Raw genomic sequence first — 25,748 nt, 5'->3', positions numbered from 1 at the left:
TGTGTTTAGAAAAGAATGACAACCAGTGCAAAAGAAAACGGCAGGAGAGGTCATGCCTTCTGTATTTGTTATTGTCTTCCTGAATGTCTTTCTGAACGCCATGTTTTAGGCTGGTAGAAGTTATCAACAAATGTAATGGTCTGTATTTTACAGGAGGTCAGACTGATCTAATGGTCCTCCCTGGTCTTAAACTGTCTGAGTCACACAGCAAAAAAAACTGACAGAGCTTAGGGAAAGAACACAGTGCTGCTGTAAGTCTCTTCCTTGCACTTCAACTGCAAATCTATCTGCCATCTCTGAACTCAGAAGGAAAAAAAAAGAGTGTATTTCAGAACAAAAATTCAACTCAAGGGATTCCCTGCAAGTTTTGGAGGCCTAAGACTTAAGTAAATATTCCACAATTTACTGAAATTACTGAGGTGTTCTGTTGAAGGGTTTTTGTTTACTTAAGAAAATGAATTAACACCAACTTTCCTCAGTGTATAAAAGCCATCACTACAAACTAAAAGAGAGTAAATGTTTATCAACATTATTTCAGCAACAAATAAACAGATCAGCAAAGATTTAGTAGCTATTGTTCTGGCTTCTCCACCACCACATCACTTTTCCTGACTCCATAATTTGGGGAAAAGAATCACAGTGTTTTTCTTCACAGATTATATATATTTAGCCTGGCTTTGCAGAGAACAACCACAGCTCAGACAAATCTCACATCCTATCAAATCTTACATCCTAGAAGAAATGCACTTGTCTTTAGTATGACAAAACATGTTATACAATATGAACGAAACTGAGTTTATAGACAGACAGGCCTGGAATGTGTGGCCTTTGAGAAAGATCTAGTTCGCATTTCAGACAAAAGCCATGCTCTGCAGCTCAAACCAATCTCCTGTATCCAGCAACTTCAAAGACTCTTACCTATTTTCAGCATTAAAGCTATAGACTTCTTCTACAAAATAATATAAAAGAATAACTACTCATGCTATAAAGACAACACAAGGTCCTCAGCACATTTAAATTCAACAAATATCACATTGGCCTGTTTTTAGCTATGTATAGCTAGAAAAATCAAATTTCATCTGCCACTCTGCCAGGCTGCATTCTGAAGTCAGTTTATCACTGCACAGAATACCAAGGTATTTATTTTCCCTGGCTAGGTTAATCTTCTGTTCCATAATTATCATGACTGCCAGAAACACATTCAGTTCTGTTCCTACTTCTGCAAATGTTGCCAATTTAGGGAGAAGCTCGGCTTAAAAAGAAAACACTCTTGTTTTTAACTTAGAGGTAATAACAGAAATGGAGAAATACTCTGCCTTGGAAGTTGTATTCCTTGGAATGGCTGAGGTTAGAAGGGAATTCTGGAGGTCACTTGGTCCAAGCAGGGCCATTCTAAGCACAATCTCCTTTTTTGTCACCCATATATTTACTTATTCTCAGACCTCTAAGAGAAGCAAATTTTTTAGCCTCAGACTAAATTAATACATTTAAAAGATTGTCACATTTGAAGTATTACAGGCAACAAACAGTTACAGACTCCTCTAAATGTAGTTGATTGGCAATAACTATCTGCGTGTGAATGATGAATTTTCTACATTTCTCCAATCATCTGAAAAATCCTTAGGTTGCTGTACATTCTAGGAGTCTGAAAACAGGACCAAAAACTTCAGAATCTCTTTATGCAACATAGGTAAGTAGTTTCCATTTCCAGATTTGGCTCATTTGAACCTGGCGCGGTTGTCTTCACTGCACAGACCAGTTGTGCCCTTAAGCTGTTGGAAACATGGAGAGCCAGGGATTTTTCCTGGTAGATGCACTGCCATTCTTTCTACAGATTATCAGCACTATTAACATCTGTTCTCTTGCTGCTTCAAGTAAGAGAAGACAAATACACCTTTGTCCCTGCTTTCTGTGACAACCGCATGAAATCACAGGCTCAGAAATACGCAAACCAAGAGTGCTTTGCTTGTGATATTAAAACAACCTCATCCTTTTACTTCCCAAATTCCTCTGAAATGAACCTGCATGTTAATTGGATAAAGAGAAAACAGGAAAGGGAAATAAATATAGACTCTTCTGTATATTTGTTAATGTTAGATCAAGATGAAAACCTTGAATTGTTCCTTGTCAAAAGCCAGAGTATGTGAACAGTTCTAACAAAAGACTGAACTATTTTTTTTTTTATTTTGAGGTCCGAGTGTATCTAGAGAGCAGGCAAAAGTTACAGCAAAACCAGATCCAGAACTCCTTAGTTCTTGATTGCCATTAGTTTGAAGAAATATGGCATCTCGCACTGCAATACATCAGAAGAAGAGAGACTAATAATACAAACTTCAGCTAACTTTAGCAGTGTCATAGTTTTGTGGTGCTGCTGTCAATATTCCACATCATAACATCATGTGCAGTATGGATCATTCATACTCCAGTTCCGTAGAATGGTAGCATCCCGGGTGCTCAGCTCTCGGAGAAGAACTACATATCCCAGAGGACGCTGCGGCCAGAGATAAGTCACGGGAGGAGGACATATATAATCTCGCTCCCAGGCTGGAAGTTCTCTCTCTCTCGGACTCTCAGGGAGTGAGAAGCATTCCTGCCATGTCGCCTGGATTTCACAGTAGGCCTCTCGGTTTTCGGGGACTCTCTCTCTCTCTGTTTTGTTCGATTTATTAGCCTCAATCATTGTATTCCGATATCATATTTAGTAAAATAAGTTTTCCTCCTTAGATTGCTGCCACTGTTTTATTTTCCCTTCCTTTCTGGGGCCCCGGGAGGGGAGGTAGGGGAGGCCCTACGGGGCGGGTGCCCTGTCACGGATACAGGTAAATCTAGGTAAACCATGACAAGCAGCAATGAGCTACATTTTACAATCTTAATAGAACCAAATTTCATGCAAAATTTAGTAATGCTCTAGCTAGTTTGCATTCACATACAACATAGGCAAAAGCAGTTTTTAAATATGTGTACATGCACTTTTTAGTTTGCATCAGTGTTTTCTTATTTCAGTTTTCCAAGCATCTGAAAATCTCCACATTACAAAAAAAATAAATAAATAAATAAATAAAAAAAAATTTTTTTTATTTTTTTTTTTTAATTTTTACCCTCTTACCAAGTTTAGACAAGCTTTCTAGAACTTGAGTGAATTAAATAAATCGGAGGCCATATTTCTATGAGAAGATCAAGACAGGCATAATCAGTTCACTTACAGAGTTCTATGGTTACTCCAATGGAAAAGCAAAATGTGCTCAAAGACCACCTCAGGTGAAGTGGATAAAGTCACCTTTGGCTTCTGCTGCAGGAGTGGCAATATGCCAAACTGAAACACAAATCTTTGGAGCTGCAAGCACCATTAGCATAAGTAAAAGCAGATTAACCTAAGAAATTATGCCACAACGACCCACGAATTCCCTAGATGTACTAATAACATCAAGACATAAAAGTCAGAAAAGGTATCCTCCAAATTTAGTAAAAAAGCTCAGGGCCCTAGGGAAACCAAATATCAAGATGCCTCCTTCCTCATTTTAAAGGCTTCTTCTGTAACTTGAAATAACACTATCAAATAACTAACTTCCTGCACGCATGAGAACATGCATGCAAGCTCAAAATAAAGCTACATGTTGGTAAAGGAGCAAATAATATGTTAAAGTAGAGCAATCTTAGCTGTTGAGAGCCCTCCTGCAGGGGTAATTCGAGCCAGGACATCAGCAATTGCTGAGAGTGGTCACAAGGAAGAGGAGGATGATTCAGGATATAAAAGCTAAGACAACAGAAATACATCCAAGAGCTAAGAAATGACTGTTTTTCAACAATAGTATTAATAACAGAGTGAGTAGATGATAGAGGCTGGTCAGTGCTACATAACAGTAAATGCTACCATGGCTGTTGAATATGGATGAAAGGTGATCAAGACCGTCCATGCAAGTAGAACACACATCCATTGTCTGTTTTCCCGTTTAAGTATATCTGACAGAAGAGTCAATGTGAAGAACACAGTTCAAAGTGGCAGCAACATACCTGTCCTGTTTGTTTGTCTTGCATGGCTTAAATTTAATCTTACACAATTCCAGGCAGGGTGACAGTGGCTTGAAAAATAGATTGACGTGATACATAAAACAGATATCACTTTAGTCTTTATTTGAGAGCTTCAGGACTGAACACTTTCTTTTACATCTCTAGAAAATGATAGGTGTTAAGTTTAACATAAGTATTAACAGGCACCTTCAATCTTGAATATTACCCCCAGACAAGAGAAGACAGCTCAGAAAGCAGATGAAATGGGAGTCCAAGTGCAAAGAAAATGTAGCTAATATTAAGAAGTAAAATAGGATGCAAAAGAAATAACACGAAAGAAAATAGAAATACATTTTTAACTGTAAAAAGCATTATCAATTAATAAAATGTATTCTACAAAATACTTATACCAAAATAAAGAAAAAAATATTTGTAGGCATTTTATGAAGACCATAAGAATCTTTAATAACTGTTAGACAAGCCATAAAAAGAAAATGTTTGGTGGCTGATTTAATACATGTTACTTGTTGTAATACTGACAGCCAGAGGAAAGAAGCCAGCTACGCAGGCAATGGCATAGGTATGAAAAAAATGCCAATTAAATGATGAATAAACTGATTTTGTTTGATCAAACCTGAACCTATGCACACTTCCTGAAATTCTGCAACCGTGACTCCTTCTTTTACCTCACATCTAATGGCAAAGAGTTTTAAAGATGAAACATGCAGCATAAGAAGAGTCCTCCTCCTTTGATATTCTCAGTGCTTTTCAGCTTCACCAATACATTCTTGTTCTTCCATTTTCAGAAAACTGATAAAGGCTAGAAACATACTCACGCTATAATACTCATTATAACATTATTTCAGAGGGAACAATTCGAGGCATTCAATCACCAATTCACACAGACGCTTTGAGACAGAAATACAAAGTGAGCTTACGGCTTCTACCACTACAGAGGTTACAGTCTGGCACCAACAGCAGGATGGGCTGAGGGATCCTTCCTCCCCAAACCCCAGTCTTTTTAATGCTCCCAGACTGGAACACTGAGAACAACTTGTGTTGTCCAGGCACTAAGAATCAGTGTAGCTTCTTCATATGTTGTCCATAATGTTTTCAGGAGTTATATGCATTCATTTCAGTGTGATGCAGCATATCCCTATCCGGGAAGTTTCCTGTCAATACTGCTGTTCACTTCAACACCCCAAACATACAAATGCAGCATTTCACATCATGACAGAATCAGAATTCTGCTGATAGTTCTGCTGGAGGACACATATTGCTCAGTGTTCAGAAACAGAATAAAATACTTGAGTAGAGAAAAAGGAAATAATTAATTCTCTTCATTATTTTACTCAAGATTTTTCTCCTTTCCCCTATCCACATTCCTGAGGGGAAAAGGCTCACCAACTCTCATGCTGTTTATTTCCCAAGGTTAACAGCATTTACTTTAATATTAAACTTCAGCCCTGATTTTAAATGGACTCAAATAGGATTACAGGAAAGCAAGTCTTTGAGGGACTGAATCTTAGGCATTTTCTTGCTCTGAGCTGAACACATGCACCATGACAGCACCATGCTGAGAACCATTTGAAATGCACAGCGACAGACGTTTTCTAACTATATACAAATATGAACCCCTTTCATGTGCTCTTTAGGCCACATTTCCAAATGTACTTTTTTTCTTAGGGACTCCATGTTCTTCAAGCAATGATTACAAAAACAACCAAAAATAGCTTAATTTTAGGTGTGCCTCATCCCACACTTATTTTGCTGAAGGAAAAGCAACCCCTCACTGCTTCAGACATGTTCTGAATTACTTAAGTAGGTATTTAAAACTCTGCTCTCCAATTAGTACTAATAATAACAGTCAAGGCGTTCAACCTTGCAACCAAGTAAGAAATGCTGTATAAAAAAATAACCAATCAAATAGCAAACAAACAGACAACCTAGACATTAGGAAACTGTGCTAGCAGAAGAATGTGATTCTGCTTCATGCACACATTAACTTTCCTTTACTGAATTCTCAAGTTTCATAATTACACACAGCATATCTAACGCTGTTCTTCAGCAATGGAGCTCATTACTTACTACAAGGAATTGGACTGTTCCAGGGAACTTGTGGACAATTAATGAGACAGATGACTTACAGGTGTTACGCATCATGCCAGAGTGCACAAAGAAACACCACAGATCTTGTCTCAAAATGCATCTGTTGTGAAGATTAACATTTTATTCCAGTAACGGGGCGGGGTAATTTCATTTCTTTGTTTACAAGGAGAGAAAGTACTGCCAGGCTTCCATAAATAGTCCTTCATAGGCGTGCAGAAGTAACAGATGAAGACATGAACCTGGCCTCCAGTAACCTCACTCACTCCTTCCCAAACCTTTTTCACTGAAGGCAAGAGAGATAACCAAGAACATCCAGATTTCTATTGAGTGTCTCCACTGACATATGATTTGACATCCAATTCTGTTCTCTATCTTACTTGTAAGCAGAAATAATATCCACCTCGTACATTCAAGAAATGAGCTAAAATGACTCCTGGACTGCTGTACAGCCTATACACCAACAAATAAAAATAAGACCTCTCTTCCTTTCAACAAAGGAATCACGACCCTTTACACTTCTAAAGACCTTTATATTTCCGCTGTATTGAAAGGTCTTCCTTTCAAAAGGAAGGAAGCCTACAGTCCTAATAACTGAAATGAGGCTTTTCCCACTTTTTAGTGAAATACTGGAATGTGAGTCCTGGCAGTGCACAGGCAGACAGGAGCCTGGTGTTGACAGATAGTCAATGTCTGAAGCTGAGAGCTGAGAGTGGGAAACAGAGGCTTTTAATTCCAGGTCACACATTTGAAATCAGTAATGAATAAGATAAAATGGTCCCAAGGCAATACTCCCTGAACATAATATCCTCTGACCTTTTACTTATCACTCCAAATAAGTCTTTTTTTTTTTTTTTTTTTTTTTTTTTTTTTTTAGAATTTAAACAGGTGTTGTGTTTTTTGTTTGTTTGTTCCTGGTTTTTTTGTTTGCTTGTTTGTTTTTTGAGATATCATTTGCAGAAGGCTCCTGCTGGGAGGTCCAACACAACTCTTGAACTCAACAAGCTTCTGAACACGCCTCATTACACCTCCATCCCTTCTTCTCACTTAAAACTTTCATTTTACAGGAACAACTGGATTGTTTCAAACTTTGGTCATGCTAACAAAGTTGGAAAGGAACACAGTCTGCAGAAAATGACCTGTTATGTTAGCTTTCCACATCCAGCAAATGACAATCTGTTCTTCCTCCTGCCTGCTAGCAACCCAGTAAGACATATCTTGAAACCTGCTTAACCTGAAGCTACAATGTATTTTCTCGTGAGAGATAGTCACAGAACGACAAAAGAACACAAATGTTGTAGTACCTTCTTATTTTTAAAACTTCATTAGAAACATTAGATAACATCTATACAAACCAAGTGTTGTGAACTGCTATAAAACTTCATTTAAATAGCCTGTTTTTTTTTTCTTTTTTATAAATATATTACATATTTAAATACATAAATTTAAATATATTTAAATATATTACATTTAATGTGGTTATTTCAATGGTATATCTGCTGTTTATATGTTTTACTATCTTTTAACTCTTTTAAAAGGCAGCCTACCACAGCCACAGGCTTCAGCAGGTCTCTGTTTCTTGCACCAAATCTCGTTTCACTTGCAAGTACTGAGAAGGAAAGACAGACCCTAAGATTCAGTTGTACACTATGAGTAAAACTAACGAAAAACTTGACTGTATATAATTTCTCTAGTACACAAAAACATTAGCAAAGCCAAGACACTTGATGATGCCCAAGAATTAATTATTTCTGCTCCTGATCGCAGTTCAAGAGCATTCTGTATAACACAAGCTTTAAACTAGTAACGATGCACTCTCTGTGATGGTCTTCACATTTTAATTCAAGTTCAGGACAAGTATCTCCTGAGTAAGTTACTACTTCAGACAGGGGTTTCATATTACGCCATTTTAAAAATGTATTTTTAAACCAAGTAGGAGCTGTAATCAACACTCATCCATTCTATTACTAGTTATCCCTTCAAATAACTTAAGTTGAGTCACTACCTCCTGACCATTTGGAAAGCTCACTTGGAATAATCCTGTCCAAAATCACTGTGGTGGGTTGATGTCTGTCAGCAGCCAGATACTTATCCAGCTGCTCTCACTCCCTCATTAACAGGATGGAGAAAGAAAACATGATGTAAAAGCTCATGGGTTCAGATAGAGATAGGGAAATAATCACCCACTACTATCAAGGACAAAACTAATTCAATTTAGTGAAAATTAAATTTATTTATTGCCAATTAAAATATATTTCAATAGTGGGAAATGACAGAAAGACTGAAATAACACCTGCCTTTCTTTTTCACAGGCTCTACATCATTCTGAAGCTTCAAGCTCCTTCCCATTACCCACCAGAGTAGCACAAGGGGATGGAGAGGTGAGGGGTGCAATCCATAGTCAGCTCATAACACTGTTACTGCAGCTTCTCCACTGTCACTCTCTGCCTCTGCTCCACATGTGAGTCCCCCCCATAGGATGTCCTTCATGATAAACCTGTTCCACTTTGGACACCTCATAGTCCACAGTTCCTTCACTGTGGGTTCCTCCATGGGTTGCAGCATAGATACTTTCTCTAGTCCTCACCTCAGGCAGAAGAGAAATATCTGCTCGCCCATGGTCTCCTCCACAGGATGACAGGGGACCTTTGCAGTGGCACATGCAGCATCTCCCCCCCATTCCTTCTTCACCACCTCAGTCTTCCCCACACAGCTTCTCAGTCCTGTTTTCCACTCTGTGCAGCATTCTTCTCTTCCATAAATACACTTCTGCAGAGTATCAGGAGCCTGGCTGCTGGGCTCAACTGTGACCTGCAGCATGTCAATGTGGAGCCAGCTGCATCCAGCCTGGCCCAGCACTCCTGCTCCACCCCCCCACCCCCAGCAGCTGTTCTTGCCAAAACCCACAATACCTATACTCAGCTCTGTCACTTAGGTAAATGGACATCACTATTCCCAAACCTCTCCCTAGAGTTTGTGCTCTTCTTCATGCAGGGGAGATCTGAAATGAGACATGCTACCACCACCTATCCATCCAGTACCCATGCTGCAAGTAGATGGAATTGCTTTTCAGTCATGTTGATAGAGATCTGTCCAGCAGCACCAATATTAGTTTCTTTCTCCTTTAAACTCACACAGAGCTGGGACTAAATGAAATCCCACAGAACAAAATAAAATTGACAATTTCAGTACCGATTCACATCTCCTCAAATGTTTTATTGCACTTTCTGTATTTCTACAAATCCTGGGGCAAGGCATTAAATCAGAAAACTATACTGCGTCAGAAACTAAATAAGTGGGTTACGAACTTTTAAATTATGATAAGGAATATAACTTTTCTGAGAAGATTGCTCACCTGGGTAAAATCCGTTACGTCCTCAGTTGGCAGATATCAATATGTTGCATAAAACAACAGAAGAGAAAACTGGCCCTATAATATGGCATCTGTACTTTTCCCACATGTAATAAACTAGGTCATATTTTCCTCTTTTGTATGTTTCTCTCTCTCTCTCTCTCTCAGTTTTAGTGTTTCTGCTGAAGTACAGGCTGTGAAGGATTCCCAGTGACATACCTACTTCTGACTCAGACAGAAACTGCAGCATCTAACATCAGTACCTCTGTGTTTCTATGGCACCTCAGAATTATCAGAGTATGGTATGTCTCTGCGTGATACACACTTATCTCTAGCATTCAGTCTAAAATCCTGAATCTGTGCTGGTTACAAGAAGGCCACAAAATACAACCCCAGTTCTGCAAAGCGTATGTTACATCTTCACAGCTGGCCAGGGCTTGCAGCCATAATTCTGCATCTGTTTCTGAGGAAACAAATCAGATACTTCATGTCAGTTATATATAGTTCCCTGGGACAAAGAAACCCCTTCTCACTATATACTTCAGGAAGTGCCATATACACTATTGTCAAAACAAAAAATAAAATACTTTGATTAAATAAGATTAACCAGTGTCCTGTTGACTAGGGTTGTGTGGGTTTATAAGAAAATATGGAGGCTGCTCCAAAAATCGTGTCTCTCATACTATTATATTGGTCCACAATATCAGAGGCGGATGCTAGTGGTATGTCATAGGGGCTGAACCTTCCCACCAATATTCTGATCCTTTTTGCTGCTGTGTCAGTGATGGCAGAAGAGGGGCAGTCTGACACAATAGCATCTGACACTGTCATGCAAATGAAGCAAAGGTGTGTCACTGAATTCTTCCATATGGGAAAAATTGCACCCATTTATGCTTGCTGTACATTTTCAGAGACAAAAGAGTGGGTGGGAGCACAGAGACACAGTGGGCGGTGTGTTTCAGCAGTGGTGACGACAACATGGAAGACAAGCCACACTCCAGATGGCCAAGCACAGCTGTCACACCACGAAATGAAGAGCATCTTGATTAGCTCATCCACATGAATCAGTGGATTATGACCAGAGAACCGTGTACAGAGATGAATATTGGCTTCAATGCATTGGAAACGAAGGTTGCAACATTGGAATATTGCAATGTTTGTGCCACCTGGGTCCCACAAATGCTCACAGAGGAACAGAACACTGTCTGCAAGTTTTCAAGTCTTACTGAACTAATACCAGGCTGAAGGTAAGTTTCCTGGATCAAGATGTGGTGTAACCACTAGAAGCCAGAGTATAAACAGCAGTCCATGGAGTGGTGATGTGAATTCACCGTTAAAGAAGTTGTTCAAGCTAGTAAGTTCCTCAGCTACTAAAGTGATATGTAGCATCTTCTGAGACAGGAAAGGGGTGATCCTTCTGAATTTCCTGGAACTTGCACAAACCAGTAACTCTGACTTCTATATCACAATACTGACTAAGCTGAAGGCTCAAACTTCCAGAGTCAGGCCAGAGAAGACAACAACATTCCTCCTGCAACATGATAACACCAAGCCACATAACAGTTTGAAGACCGGAGCACATTGCCAGTCGTGGCTGTACTGTCCTACCACATTAACTGTATAGTCCAGATTTGGTGCCTTCTGACTTCCATCTGTTCAGGCCAATTAAAAAATAATGGTCTGTGTGGACAACATTTTCCTAGCAATGACACCATTCTATCAGATGAGAAAGAGTGGGTCTTTGACACTGGTACTGAGTTTTACAAGCATGGCATCCAGGCTCACGTTCATTGCTAGCAAAAAAGCATAGATATTGGTGGTCACTGTGTTGAAAAATAGTACTTTGTAGCTTAGAATTTTCCCTAAAAAAACTGTTATTGTGATCTTTGCATCTGTTACAGCTCCATGAAAATAAATAGAAGGCATTACTTTCAGAGCAACCTACATACTTGATGCATCTTGGCCAACAGAGCTCCTTGAGTTACTGTGGTTTTTTTGATAGGGCAGCCAAACTGTTTGATTCCATAGTAAATACCAGTTTAACTACAGATTCCAGCAAAATTCATTTGCTGCCAGAAGGATAATAACTGATACTCTTATGGCAGCACACTGTTTTCCTACATATAAATCATTTTAATTATCTGTCCTAACCCTTTGGTCAATGTTGACTAAAAGGAAGTCCCATCTAGGTTCATGTCGTTTAAAACACAGTGCCCCTGAGGAAAGTGGGGGATTAGGTTTTATGACCAACAATCAGGTATTACTACTGAAAGCATTTACAACTTGCTAAAAGAACTTAAAAGAAATTAAAGCAACGCTTCTCTGAAGGAAATAAAACATTTGATTTTTTGCACTCTGAGGTCAGATGCTGGTGTTGTTTTTTATTTGCACACAGTGCCAAGGTGGAAGGAGCATTTTGGATTTCTGCCTCTTCTTATATCTTCAAATTAGCAGCCTGAATCCCTCCTCGTAGCTTTGTCTTGGATATGTTTGATTTTGGTTCAGGTTGAATCATAACTGGCTGCTTACCTAATCCTCATTATTTTTTCACATTTTGAAACAAAAGACAACCTGGAAATAAATATAATTAGTTACTAAAATTTACCAACATCTGTGACATGCTTTTGTTCTCAGCTTCTGAAGACATATATGAAAAGACATGTCAATACCAAGATTTAATCATAGGATCAACTGGGCTGGCAATTCATTTCATTTTTTTTTTTTTTTTAACGTTTTCCTAAATTCAAAATTCATTCATGAGATAAAAATCCTTTGTAGTTTCCAGTAGTCTGAAACAAGACCAATAAAAACCATCAGTCAGGAATTTTACTATTAACCTGAGAATCATCACAGATATTAAACCATAGACGTTCTCAAATCCTCTTCGCAATCTAAACTTTCATCTTCAGACAGCAACTATTTTAGAGGCACAAAAAACATTTCATTAAAGCATCCATCCAAAAATTTCCCATCCATCACAGCTGGGTAAAGTGTAAATATAACATTTTCCAGTTGCGTGCAGATATCTAACACCTTTACTCTTCTACTCTGCTATCAAACCCAAATCAGTCACAATTCAAGACATGAAATCATTGCTGAAGACAAGAGATTGTGTTTTTCAGTGTTTGCAGTCCTTACCTCATATGGGACAGTGAATGAACCCTGGGACTGCAAAGTAAAAACTCTGGTCTCTGTTAAAATCCACCTGTTTAGATGAATAAATGCATATTTCTTCTTACCCTTTGAAAGAGTAATCATTGTACGCAGGGAATATTTATTAAATATCATTTGTGACCATTAGCATTAAATTATAGAGAAGCTCCAATTACAAACGGTATTTTGTAGTAAGAGGAAATAAAAAAGAAAACACACATAAAACACAAACTTGTTATGGGAATATGTAAATGGTGTTCCGAATATGGATGAACAATCTTTTTCTCAGTATCTTTGTTTGTGTTATGTGTTGCAAAAATATATACGGCACGCATAACGGCAATATAAAAATAACAGGCTGCTCATGAAAAGAAATTCTACAGGAACAGCATATGGTGGTTTTATTCAGTGTGGCTTTTGAATTTCAGGGAAACAGATCAATACAGGTGATCAGGAGTGAATGCTAAAAGAAGTTGACTCTGTGAAAGAAATTCTACATGTTCTTTATTCCTAAGCATCAGTAAGACTCAGAACGAGAAGGAAGAAGACTGAGGAAACAGTTTCAAGCAACTTAGTTTTTGTTCAAATTTTGCTTTAACATTTTCTGATCTACCATTTTTCCCCATCCATGACAAGTCATGGAGGGGAAGGAGGGAAGAAAAAAAGTCTTTGTGAGCACTGGTTGAAACCAAAGCCTTCTTTGACCACTTCAGTATATTGTGCTTCTGTATTATCAAGGAAGTTAGAGCACTAGTTGCAGCAATGTGCAGTGTCTTTCGGGATATGTAAATGAAAGAAACACCTTGTAAAGAACAGTGTGTTGTAATGTAAAACACTAAGCTGGAAACTTGGGGATACTAATGAAAACACTATGTGCTTCGTCTTGTTTCATTCTCCTGATTTTCCTCGTGTAAGACTAAGATCTCTCCTAGAGATAACAGAACTAAAAAAAAATGCATCAAAGATGGAGATTTAAGATTTTTGTGAACAGGTACATCTTGCATCCTACAACACCTCACAATTCTGATACACGGATGCTCAGACCATAAACGAAAACTAAAACAAAACAAAACAAACAAAAACAAACAACAACAACAAAAGCAAACAGAACTGTTATTGCCCTCTTCTCACATTTCTGGTAGAGTTCTGATTTACAGTCTTCCCTCCTTTGAGTTCTTCCCCTTCCACAACTGCACTACTGGGTCTACCACGTCCAGAACATTTCTGCAAGGACTCCATGATGATAGTGCTTACAGCTCCAGTTCTGCTGCAAACATTCTGGAGTGCAGAGTAAGAATAAGGAGATTGGCTAAACCCGTCTGCTATGACATATAGCGGAACACCAAGCTTAAGGGGTTTTTTTGTTATTTCCAATTCAAATTCAGTAATCTTCTGGTCTGAGAACCTAGTGATTTCACCAGAATGAAAAAAAAAAAAAAAAAAAAAAAAAAAAAAAAAAAAAAAAAAAAAAACCAAAAAAACAAACAAAAAACAAAAACAACAGGAAGACAGAACATCAACCTTTGGAAAATCCTCAAACTTTTCTCTGGATATATTTACTGAGCAAGTCCAGCAACTGTTCAGATACGTTATACTTCTCCCTGCCCTTCACTCCTTCCAACATCATGATGGAATTTAATGTGCTATTTAGCTACTACCAAAAGTCTCTGGAAATCTCGGCACTTCCTACGGAGATTAAAACTAAACAATTTCAAGGATATGTAGACTAATCTTTTACGACCTTGGTTTGGAGATGAGAGAAAGGATTTCCATTAGCCTTTACTATCAAATACAACCCCAAAATTAATAACAATTTTAATTCTTTTATAGGAAAAAATGATTGCAACAAAACCCACAAAAACTCAAACCCCTATCAGCAGAACTTGAACTCCAGATCTCAAAGGAAAAATCTTTAGGTACTTAGTTAATTAATATATTCTGATTAGGCATATAATACATGAAAAGTTGGCAGTGCAAAACCATATGTTCAGTAACATCCCTCGGAGAACCTTCACCCCCACACATGGCATTCCTCATATATGTATGTATGTTCTACAAAGTGATGACTGCCCATACCTCCAATAAGCGTCTCACGCAACAAGCAATTCCCTTCCATTTCTCAACTTTACAGGTCATTTTTACTCCTGCTCCAGTGGATTTCAGAAACAAGAGATTCAATGATTGAGAGAAGAGTCTCCCAGTCTCCTCCTAGGTTAGCTTCTCGTGATCCTTACTGAGACGGTCAGACATTTCCCAACACTGTGTATTTCTAAAACAGAATTTCTTCTTTATTCAGCAGGAACAATAACTTGAGTGGAAACAGCAGCAGAACAGCATCGGAAAGCCAAGAATAGTAGCACAACAAATGTGTCTCTGCTGTCAGAACAGTCACAGCACGTGGGCTTAGTCTCAGGATGCATCCATCCTGGGGTAGTGCCACAGACAACTGTGGGAGCAGATATAGAAGTAATGGCACCTTAACAAATTTCAAAAGCTCTACTTCTGGTTAAGAATATTTATTAATTAAACAAACAAACAAACAAACAAACAAAAACACATAAAAAAGAAAAATAGCAAGTCTCAATAAAGTACTGAAAACTTCTGACCAGAAAAAACAACCTGTCTCTACCACAGTTGACCTCCTGATATGTCAGTTAGGATGTCTCTTCAGCTTGATGGGGCAGCAGTACTTTCTTGCAAGACTCCTCTAAAAGGCAACAGACTCAAGGATAATCTAGTTTTGTCCAAAAATTCTAGCACCTTTTAGGACCATTCTAACTCTCGCATCCAGCTACACACTGAAGTTTCATGTTTCTCAGGCTAATAAGGCCAACATTCAGTCCTCCTAGAGCATCAGGCATCTTTCACTTCCCTCCCACATGTTTTTCTCACCAACTTGAGCTGCTCAGTATCCGAATTCCCTTTTATTGTAGTGAGAACAAGGCACTAACTGAACTTGCAAGTATTTCACTTGACAGATGCTGATGGCAATTAACACCACATGATTTGGTCAGATTGTTCCAGCTCTAATTCTTAATCTTTGTTCTTGCTTGTCCCTTTCCTTGTACTCATCTCACACTTATTTATCTCCTCTTCTTCTTTCTTTTGTTCATGCTCCTAAACATATCCTGATTTTTCTTCCTCTGTTGAACTAATATATGTACACATTGGAGCTACATGTCTGTAAATCTATGTGAAAGCAAGTATATTTTTATCAGGTTGTCACAGTCTGGGACTGCAGATTTCTTATTCTTAGCTGGGATTAATAGCCTGAATCATGTGAGAGTGAATATAATCAGCTACCACTCCATTCAATAAGTAACCCTTTACATTTTTCTTAATTATGGCTAACCAACAAGTGAGTGAACTTCCTGTACCCTTACACACCTTTTAGATCACCCTTCCAGAAATTACTGGTCCCATATCTAAATATAAAATGAAAGATACCAGCTATAGCAATTAATTCAGGAACACAGAATAGGAAGAGGATTTATATGCAAGAGAAAATGTGCATCAGACTTAAGTGAGACAAATACACAATCGGATATCTGCATGTATCCACAGTAGAAACATCTGCTAGCTCTTAATGCTACTTCTCTCCTCTTTTCTTCTTCTATTTCCGTTTTGTTGCTTCCCAAACCTCTCTGAATAAAGATGTTTGTTTGTTTTCCTATTATTTTTCATCTTTGATTACTAGCTTGTAAAATAATGAAAAGAAAGCAAAAGGAAGAAATTGCTTCCTTTAGTCCCACAAAATTTAGAATTTCGTGGCTGAGGTCTAACTCAACACTCTGCATCTTTTAAACTGTTATTTTCAGTAGTCATCATTATATACAGGGGCTCGTTCATTAGACAGGCCTGTATTACTGTAGCTCTGTAATCAACAGCTAGCTCCATCTAGTGTCGTCTTAATCCATCAGAAAAAAAACCAAAAAACCACCCACACAAAACAAAGCAAACAACAACAAAAACAAACACAAAATTCTAGAGATAAAACAAAAACAAACTGTAAAATCATTTGTCAGATGACAGCCATACACAGCACACAGGTACTGGCATCAAAAGGAAAAGACAATTTCAAGTAGCTACAATATAACAGCCACACAGCACTCTTGTCACAGGGAGTGTGACCAGAGCTCCTGAAGAACACATATAATACATACAGTATGAAACAGTTTTAATGCTACCCTGGAAAGGTGAATGGCACTTCAGGCTGCTTATGTGGGATATTCTCTCTGTTGTTTTCATCATCGTCACAGGCAAACTACCATTAACAGAGCTTCCCTGAAATAAAACTACTATTTTTGTTATCAGAACTACTTTCGGCTATACAAACCCCACAGTAATTCTGTCCATTAATAAGCACATTTCTCCTCCCAGCAGTTTTAAAATAATTTAAAATGCCTCCCAGAGGTGATCAAAGCAGAGAAACATTCCTACTACCCAACAGTAAATCAGTTTTTACCGATCTTTACCTTCAAACTTCCTCCGGGCTGGCTCACTGCTGTGTATCTAGAAACATCTATCTTTCTGAAACTGTTACAGCTTTACTCAGCAACATTTAGTGTTTAATAGCCTGATCCTCTTTTGACAAAATTACATAGTGTACAGCCAGCAAAGTCATTTGAAATGAAGTCAGAAAAGTGAATATCTAGTATGATGACAGACTTATTGGGAAAAAGAAAAAAAAAAATAGTGGAAAAAAGTGATACAACTGGTGAATGAGAGAGCTTATGTTGGAAAAAATCAATATGTATAGCACAATAATGCAAATAATTTAACATAGTTATATCCTGCAAGGGATCAAAAAGAGTTTGGAAGGGAAGAGAGGTCCTGCTTACACTTAGAAAACAATATACTCCTTACATCCAGGGTAATCCAGCCAGCAGAGCTGACATCTGTTTTAAACCTGTTCAAATCACCTGCTCAAAACTGCCAAGTGGTTTCACCCTAGTGGCGATAAAATATATTTCAATATATACAGTATACATTTAATGATCTGCTCCCCCTGGCACAGAGGGAATACACATATTGCAAGGGGGAGGCAGACAGGAGGAAGCAACACATACCAAAAAGATGCACGTATCCTTCCATTTTCTCCAACTTACTAAAAATAGTCAGCTGGAAGTTATGCTCATGACCTAACCACTTTAAAGTACTCACAGCTAAATTCAGTGATTATACAAAAACCTCCCTATAATACAGAATGTGAGTTTAATAAAATGCACACAAAGATTTTCTGATGTTTCAAAAATAAGAATACTCATTTTTTTCAGTAATTCAGCATCTACTGTCATTTCTCATTAACAGCCTTCAAAATCCTATCTGAAACAAGCTGATACGGATAAATTAAGAGCAGTAATCAAGCGAGAAATGATAGACCAGCTGGGTAGACATCAAGTTGGCAAAACGCGAATACAGTTCAAAAGCTGAAACAGATGCTGGAGTTGTTGAGAAAGCCTGCAGGAGATATTGATGTATTTTCTTTATATAATACCAAACAACCAAATAAATGTCAAGAGCTAAAAACTAATGGGGAATAAAACCTGTCAGCAAAACTAACTATAAAGCCAAGACCTGCAATAATGTTTTTTTTCATTATACCAAAACATTTGTGCATGCATCTTCATTTCCTTGGGATTCCTCAATATGCCAGTACATCAATCAGAGCTTGCAAGTGAATCAGAGGGAGCCTCTGCCAGTCTTCTCTTTCACATTTGTTTCTATCTACCTGAGGCTTCCCAGACTTAGAACAGACTTTATTCTTCAGCCTCATCCTAACACAACATTCTCGCAAGCAGGCGATTCCCCGAGCAGGCGAGCAGGAAAGAAAGGGTAACACAGGCAGAAACGAAACTGCAAAATCCATTCTGCAAAAGGAACATTGTTTTCAGAGTTTCCGGACCTCGGCAACAAATCCTCTGCCATCAGAGACAGCTCATTCTAGCATATGCTTTGTCATGGTCAGTTTCTAATTACATTCATAATGATGCAATAGCTTTGATAATCCTACCTTCCATGCCAGCTGCTTTTCTTGTCACTCCATCACGCCAATAAGTTGGCTGCCGTAACAAATCAAGATAGTGCAAAACAGCATCTTTCCCCTGCATCTGTCATCTTCCTGAAAGCATTCTATTACTGCCGACTGCTGGGAACCAGAAAGTCTATTTGAATTCCAGCAGCTCCCCTTTCGCATGATTCAAGTTAGGTTAGGTGGGCATGCCTAACATGATTCTCTCCATCATTTATTATGCAGCTGCTACACCGTCAGTGTGGTAACCACTCTGACTTTATCTGATACGTCAGCCTTGCAAACCCATACCTCTGAGCAAACGCACGAGCAACAGAAGCATCTTGCATTTAATGAGCATTCTCTCTGCCTAAAGAGAGTGCATCTGCGAATCTGTTTCAAATCCTGCTGCTTGCATTGTCCTCTAAGGCTGATGCAAATGTTTGAAGATTCTTTTATTCTTGCATCTCATCTTTTCAGACAGCACCGTTCTTCAGGCACGCTTGAATTATTCACACTTCAGCTAAACGTTTGTTGATTTCTGTCCAAACAGCACCTTCCCGTTGAAACTCTCAGCTCAAAAGCTACTTCTGAATAACAGCACTGTGTATTCAGGCTCTCAACTCTGTTTCGTTTTAAACATGGCTTTTATACCCCCGCCTCAGCACCCATATTTAGCTCCTTCTGTGGTAATGAATGGCTGTTTAATGAGGTAATGGCAGATTTTAAAGCAATTTAACTAGACTTACCTGTAGGTGACTTTTGCTTTTTGTTTTTGACATTTTAGCAGTAAGTGGATAGCTCTGTTAGAGCATCCTGATATTCTTAAAGTGGTAAGAGCACCACCAGGAGCTGCTTGTCAGCAGCCGGTGGAGGACACTCCATAGCGACAGAGTTTGCTTAACTGCCTCTAACAAATTAAAGTGAGAGGATTGTTCTGTTGTCTTTATTTTCTTTTAAGATGGGGTAAAAACATGCTTGCATCAGTGATTTTGAAAGAATATTAATAGAAGTTGACATATCCACATCAATCATCCACCCAGCCGAATTACCTGCATCTCCTCCCACCACTTCTGCCCGAAACTCAGAGTCGAGGCGGTTCATCTTTAATGCATCTGCTGCTTGCTCATTATTTGAATTAACAGCCCCAACCCCACACTGGAAAGTTTGAATACCTGAGGCAGAAGGAAAAAAGGACACTACAAGACAGGCAACAGACTGGCTAAAATCTGTCAGAAAAGAGGTAGAGAGGGAGCAGAAGGACTGACATCAGAGAACATCTTCAGCCTTTACACAAGGACAGATGAGGAGTGAGGAAGGGGAAAGGGTGCAGACCCCACAGAGAGCTTTCTCTGGTGGCAGCAGCCAGCTCAGGGCTGCTCAGCAGCTAGCACAAAAGACTTTCAGGGTTTTACTCAAAGCTCACTTCTTCACTCAGATAATTTGTGCTTAACTCCTCTGTGGCTGCCCCTTGATGCAACACTTCAGTCTTTTCCTCCCTCCTCTACAATCTCCCAGTCTCAATTTATTCCTGAACCTCTTGGTTGTGGAAGAGAAAGCTAGCAAAGGTGAGCTTAGAGGAGTTCTAAATCACATAAAATGAATGGGGGAGGGGGTGGGGTGGGAGGATTAAAAAATAATAATTAAATAAATAAAATAAAAGGAGGAAGAAGAAATGTGGTTATTCTCTATTTCCTACCTCCCTGAGCTCTGGGCCTCCATGAGCAGCATTACCACTGGGTGGGACTGCAGGGCACATCCCTCTTCCCCACCTGCAAAGCTGCAGTGCTGAGGGCCAGCAGTGAGGTCCCAGCCAGAGAGTTCCGGCACTGCAATGACGGCTGTGACTTCCCACTCTCGCCCATATCTAAATGGCACAGCTGACACCTGAATGAGCTAACAGCACGGCACAGTCTATATTTGATACTGTATTTATTCCTAGCATGCTGCCAGAAAATGTCTTTTTAGAGATTTCATGTAAATAAATGAGAATTACTACATCTGTTCCTCTGTCTGTAGCAGCACATATCAACAACCTAATTTGGCATGCAAGGCAGAGACAGGCCTATCATAGAGTTGCAAAGTGCACAACTATAAAGTGCCTATCTGAGAATACTGTCAGCTCCTTTTTGTTCACAGTTCAAGTCATTTCTGAAGTGAAACAAACCAGACAATAAATGAGGACTGACTTTGAAGTCCCCATAAATTCAAAGTACATAAAAGGATATGCTTAATATTTCACACTTCTAGCTGCATTATGATTTCTAAACCAGAGAGGCAGCAACAAGCAATTTACATGGTATTTCACAAAAGAAGAGTTTGAATTCATAGCTCATATAGCCCATAGTTGCAGGGAAGACCTACAACACTCTGAAACTCATCATATGCTTGATTTCAGTGAATTCTGAGCTATGCAGGTTTATAGATGGAGATACCCAGAAGAAAAAATAAAAAAATAAAAAATAAAAATTAAAAAAAAAAAAAATCATGTATAAATAACCTATAATTAACCAAAATAATACTGGTAAAAGAATGGGGACATCTGGTATAGGATAAACATAGTTAAACATAATCCCACCCACCAGAGAAACTGACACCTTGAAAGTGCAAAAATGGAGTCAGAAGTAGAAAAATACAGTTACCTAAAATATTTCTGGAAGGATTAGCATGGCATCTGCTGGGGTTTATCACTCATTATTACTCCCCTCCAGCAGAGCATACATTGGATGTGACAAACATTTTATTATTATTATTATTTTAAAATTATTTTCCTTTGAGGAGAGGACTGAAAAGTACCAGGCTTGGCAACTACAGCATCCACTAGCTGTACAAAAAGCCAGCCCAGACACAAATGGAGAATCTGGGAGGAGAAAACAGTATCAGTCATTCTGTCCACAAATAGGGCAGATTAATAGCTAGCTCCAGATTTTCTGCATTTGTCTGAGAAAACAACAGCCTTGGCTTCTGTTTATTGTAACTGGGTTCAGCATCTGCATAGATACAATTATAGTAACCCACCCACATATGGAATCAGTTGCTTTAGAGAGAAAGCTCCATGGGTAGCCCTCCCAGACTCTACAATAACAAAAATACATTATCTTTTGTCTCACAGTAAATGTCCCCAATTTGGAAAAAAAAAATTAAAATAAAAGAAATAAATGACAAGTGGAAAAGCACTAATCAAGTGGTATTCTGCTTTTTACAGTACTGAACTCAGTAGGAAAAGAAGTTCCAGTCTATTTGGGTGATGATGGCATGAGAAACAAAGGAAAACCATCTCCCTTTCTATTCTATCTACAGCTTATGGTGTGGACATGTTTATTCATTGTAATTGCTCCTCTGCTACTTGAGAGACTAATTGGCTTACTCAGTGTGCTTGAGTTTGATTATGGCAGTATATGCACATTACAATGATAGCTAAGATACAATGTAGAATCTCTTCTCGATGGCATTTCTCTTTCTTTGTTTTTCTTTCCTCTTTAGAACTACTAATGACTTCAACAAGGTGAAAGTATATAATGGATCACTGGAAAAAAAGCAGCAAGCAGACTGGCCTTGACCTTCAGCCCTACACAACGCTCTGCATGATGCACTCTCACTGGTATGCAAAAATTAATGCTGATTTTACCTGCTAAAATTGTTCTGGAGGCTAATGCCTCCAGAAGAAAGCCAATTTCTTTTCCTTTTTCTCTACCTCTCATTATTCTTAGGTACTCCTGCCCTCCTATAAATACCTAATTCAATCAATCATGCAAGAAATTACCCTAATGATATACTGGGCATGTTTAGATTAATAAACCTCTCCAGTGGGAGGCCTGGAAAGTTTGTTTGGGCAACTCAGACAAGAATGATTATTTATTCCTCAATGTTAATCATTCTACATTAACTATTTATTAATTTCAGAATTCCTTATATATCAAAGTAAGCTGTTCATGTTTTCCCACAGACTGAAGAGTCATCGGTAGTTTTTGTTTAATGAAAATCTCCACAGTTTAGAGAGGATGCCTTATGACAATTAGGGATCATACAGCTTGGACAGCTCAAGATTTAAAAAACTGCCACAGAAGAGTATGTAAAAATATATATATATAATAAATTAATAAATAAAAAAGGCTGCCTGAAAGTGAATGGTGCTTATGAATTGTGCATACAAAATTCTATCTCTAGAAGCTAAAAAGCCTTGTCATATCAATAGGGTAACTTAGAAGCTGTGGGACTCAAATGGAATAGTTAAAAGGCACTGTGATCAAACAGAACAACCTCCAGAGCGGCCAGAAAGGTGGGCGTGTCTTCGCTGTCTCTGGCAGCAATCTGAGGAGCTAAACTTCTCATGGTTTTGAAAGTTTCTGCTCACCTGCATCATAGTTCATTCAAACATTTCATGCAGAAGTAGTCCTCTTTGCACTAATTAAATCTCAGGCGTAGAAACACTCCTAACAGAGTGTTACAAATCAAAAGCTCAGAGCACACTTATCCAATGCCATTTTTGGACTCACCACCAACCTTTCAAATGATACTCATCCCAAGTAAGATTTGTAAAGCTTTACTACAGGCACGTTTAAAACAATACTAAGCAACCCTAGTATTGCATATTACAGGATTTAGACAAGTAATTACCCATTAAAGGTGGTACAGAAACTGTTCTCTTTGGGGGCATCGCTAATGGCAGAGCACAGCAGACTAAAGCATGGATACGCTACATAAAATTAATGTATTCCTCTCTGATACTGCCCAGTATTCAGCTGAACACTGCCACAAAAATGAATAATATAACCTCTCAAAAGTGAAAACAGTAGAGGATTTTTAATGGCAACCCCTACTTATATCTACAGGTAAGCCAACACAGATTCTACATTTAAATCCCACATAGCAAATGTAATTCATTGACAGTGAATTTAAAATACTAGGTTCTATCAAGAGAAAAATATATAGCTAACTCACTCTTCAAATACTTAACACACATCAGAAAGCAGAAAGATACAGGCTTCCAGCATTTATCACTAAGAACTAGTGACCTTGAACTCTCCAGGAAAAACCATTAGTCAGCTTCCTTAAGCAAACGTTGCATGTCTTGATAGCATAAAACTGAACAGAGGCAAAGTGTTAAGGTGCTAATTCCATAGAATGTATTTCATTCTCTTACAGATCCTTTTAAATCAGGCTGACTGGAGCTATGCAGCTCTAACCTTCATCCATTTGTACATTTACTTCTTTGGGAAGAACGCATTGTTCAGGCTTGAAATAATCACTGATGCATGCACCTTATTTTGTTCATTCTTTCTACAGCTGCAGCACATGTATAGGATGTTGCATACCAGATGTATCAGGAATGAAAGAAAAAAAATGACTGAACATTTGCATCTCAATCTGCCTGTAATCAGTGTGAGGTGGTTTTGAGCTCTTGAGCATTCTCACCTGGTATTGCTCTTCAGCACAGTACTAGATGTTTCACTCCATTCTCACCAGGGAGATCATCATGTTAGCTAAATTGTAGTTAAATTATTATTATGGTTAATTATAGTTAGTTAAATTATACTCGATCTTTACAAGCTTTGGAGTTCATAGCTCACACACGTTCAAACTGTTTCTGTTAGGTGAACTCTCCATATTGCAATCTTTAGTACTATCCATGAATACTCCATCTATAGTTTAGTCTAGCGGTACTTCCAACTCATGGCACTGGTTTTCTGCTATATTGTTAACTATTTAATACCATGCATGACAACTGTGGGTTATGAAACTAATGAAATGAAGTTCTACCAAAGAGCTAGACTCCCATGTTTGGCTGATATTAAGGCTTTTATTTTTTTCTAAATTCATCTAAAAACCATGAGGTGGATAAGAACAATCATCTGACATAAGAGCCCTTCACTAGTCTGACATCCTTCCATTGTGAGAAGTTCTAATGAGAAACATGAAACACCTCCAAACCAGTTTAAGAGACAGACCACAGTAAGAGAGGGCACTGCCAGGCAGGGCAGGTAACATTAAATACAAAGGTACCAGTAAACTACATGAGTCAGGCAGCAGAAAAGAGACCACTATCCAAGCTGTGGGACACCCCAACTCCTTCTCAAATGTTGGTTTATCTTCATTCACTCTCAGAGCAGCCCCCTTTAACCTCCTCATACATAGGGCATTTATTTGTAGCAGCAGCATTTGCACCTTTCTTATTTTTCAATATCTTGGAAAAATGTTTATGTTAACCCTGCAGACTGGCCAGAGAACAATAACTTACTTCGTCTGCCCCACAGGTACTAGTTAGAAAGGTATAGAATATTTAGAAGGAACTTTAGCAAGAAATATTTCTCACTCTATCAGAGTATGAAAGAAGAGATGACCCTTGAAAAGGCAGTTCACAGGCAAAGGCAATAAGCAGAGAATCTCATGGCATCAGTGCCTCCAAACCTCACACCTGTTGTGGCCTGGAGCCACATACAAAACCATGAGTGCTTCCCAAATAGAAGGGAATAAGAGAGGAAGAAATAACATTCTGCACTGTGTGGGTGATTGATGTGTAACTCCCAGATTAGTTGAATTAGTAAAACTGTGGCCTAATTAAACCTTCTCTCTTGCATTTTGTCAAAATTCCAGCATATCTGGGACTCTGAATGGCACCAGTGAGCAGAGTGGAAGCTGCCAAGCATCACTTTGTTTGCCAGGCTTCATTTTTAACATTATTTTGCATAATATCAGGGTGCAATCAATTTGGTATTGTATCAGTACAAAAGCTGAGATTTTGGTGATATCAACAGAGAACATAACTTAGCCCTAAGGTTGTTAAAATAATTATGAAAGGTGAATTCTTAAAATAGGTATTATATATGGAAACAAAGTGTTTGGGGAATATATATTCCCTAAACAGTTAATATCTCATTTTTTTTTCACTGTTCAAAATTCAGGGTGCATTCTATTAAGCTTATTATATGGTATTACTTTACTTGATTTGCACTGATTTACATTACCATCCTTTTTTACCCAATAACAAAAACAAAACAACAACAACAACAAAAACCTCAGAGCTCAGCAACCTCATTATCACTAAAAAAAAATAATCTTGCAAATTTCCCAAGAAGCTCTGTCTTCATTTGATACAAACAAATCCAGTTCTGTTGCAGG

At 38.4% G+C, this 25,748-nt stretch overlaps 1 protein-coding gene across 14 annotated transcripts in view; it reads right to left on the bottom strand.

Annotated features, from left to right (window-relative positions):
* The window catches only part of DMD (dystrophin), a 1,110,121-nt gene that overhangs the window by 999,154 nt on the left and 85,219 nt on the right, over positions 1–25,748 (bottom strand). For 12 of the 14 annotated variants that reach the window (XM_072348356.1, XM_072348443.1, XM_072348773.1 and 9 more), the window contains exon 1: positions 18,633–19,016. The exons of 1 other annotated variant lie outside the window; for it this stretch is intronic. In XM_072348356.1, the coding sequence (XP_072204457.1) occupies positions 18,633–18,729 (97 nt within the window). In that variant the 5' untranslated portion in view covers positions 18,730–19,016. Of the gene's footprint in view, positions 1–17,094; positions 17,154–18,632; positions 19,017–25,748 lie in introns of those variants that run through there. One more of the 14 variants, XM_072349211.1, reaches the window with a different exon arrangement.

Source organism: Excalfactoria chinensis, chromosome 1 (assembly GCF_039878825.1).
Source record: "Excalfactoria chinensis isolate bCotChi1 chromosome 1, bCotChi1.hap2, whole genome shotgun sequence".
NCBI classification, from domain to species: domain Eukaryota; kingdom Metazoa; phylum Chordata; class Aves; order Galliformes; family Phasianidae; genus Excalfactoria; species Excalfactoria chinensis.
Note: the sequence above shows the minus strand (reverse complement) of the source record. Positions and strands in the feature narration are given on the sequence as shown.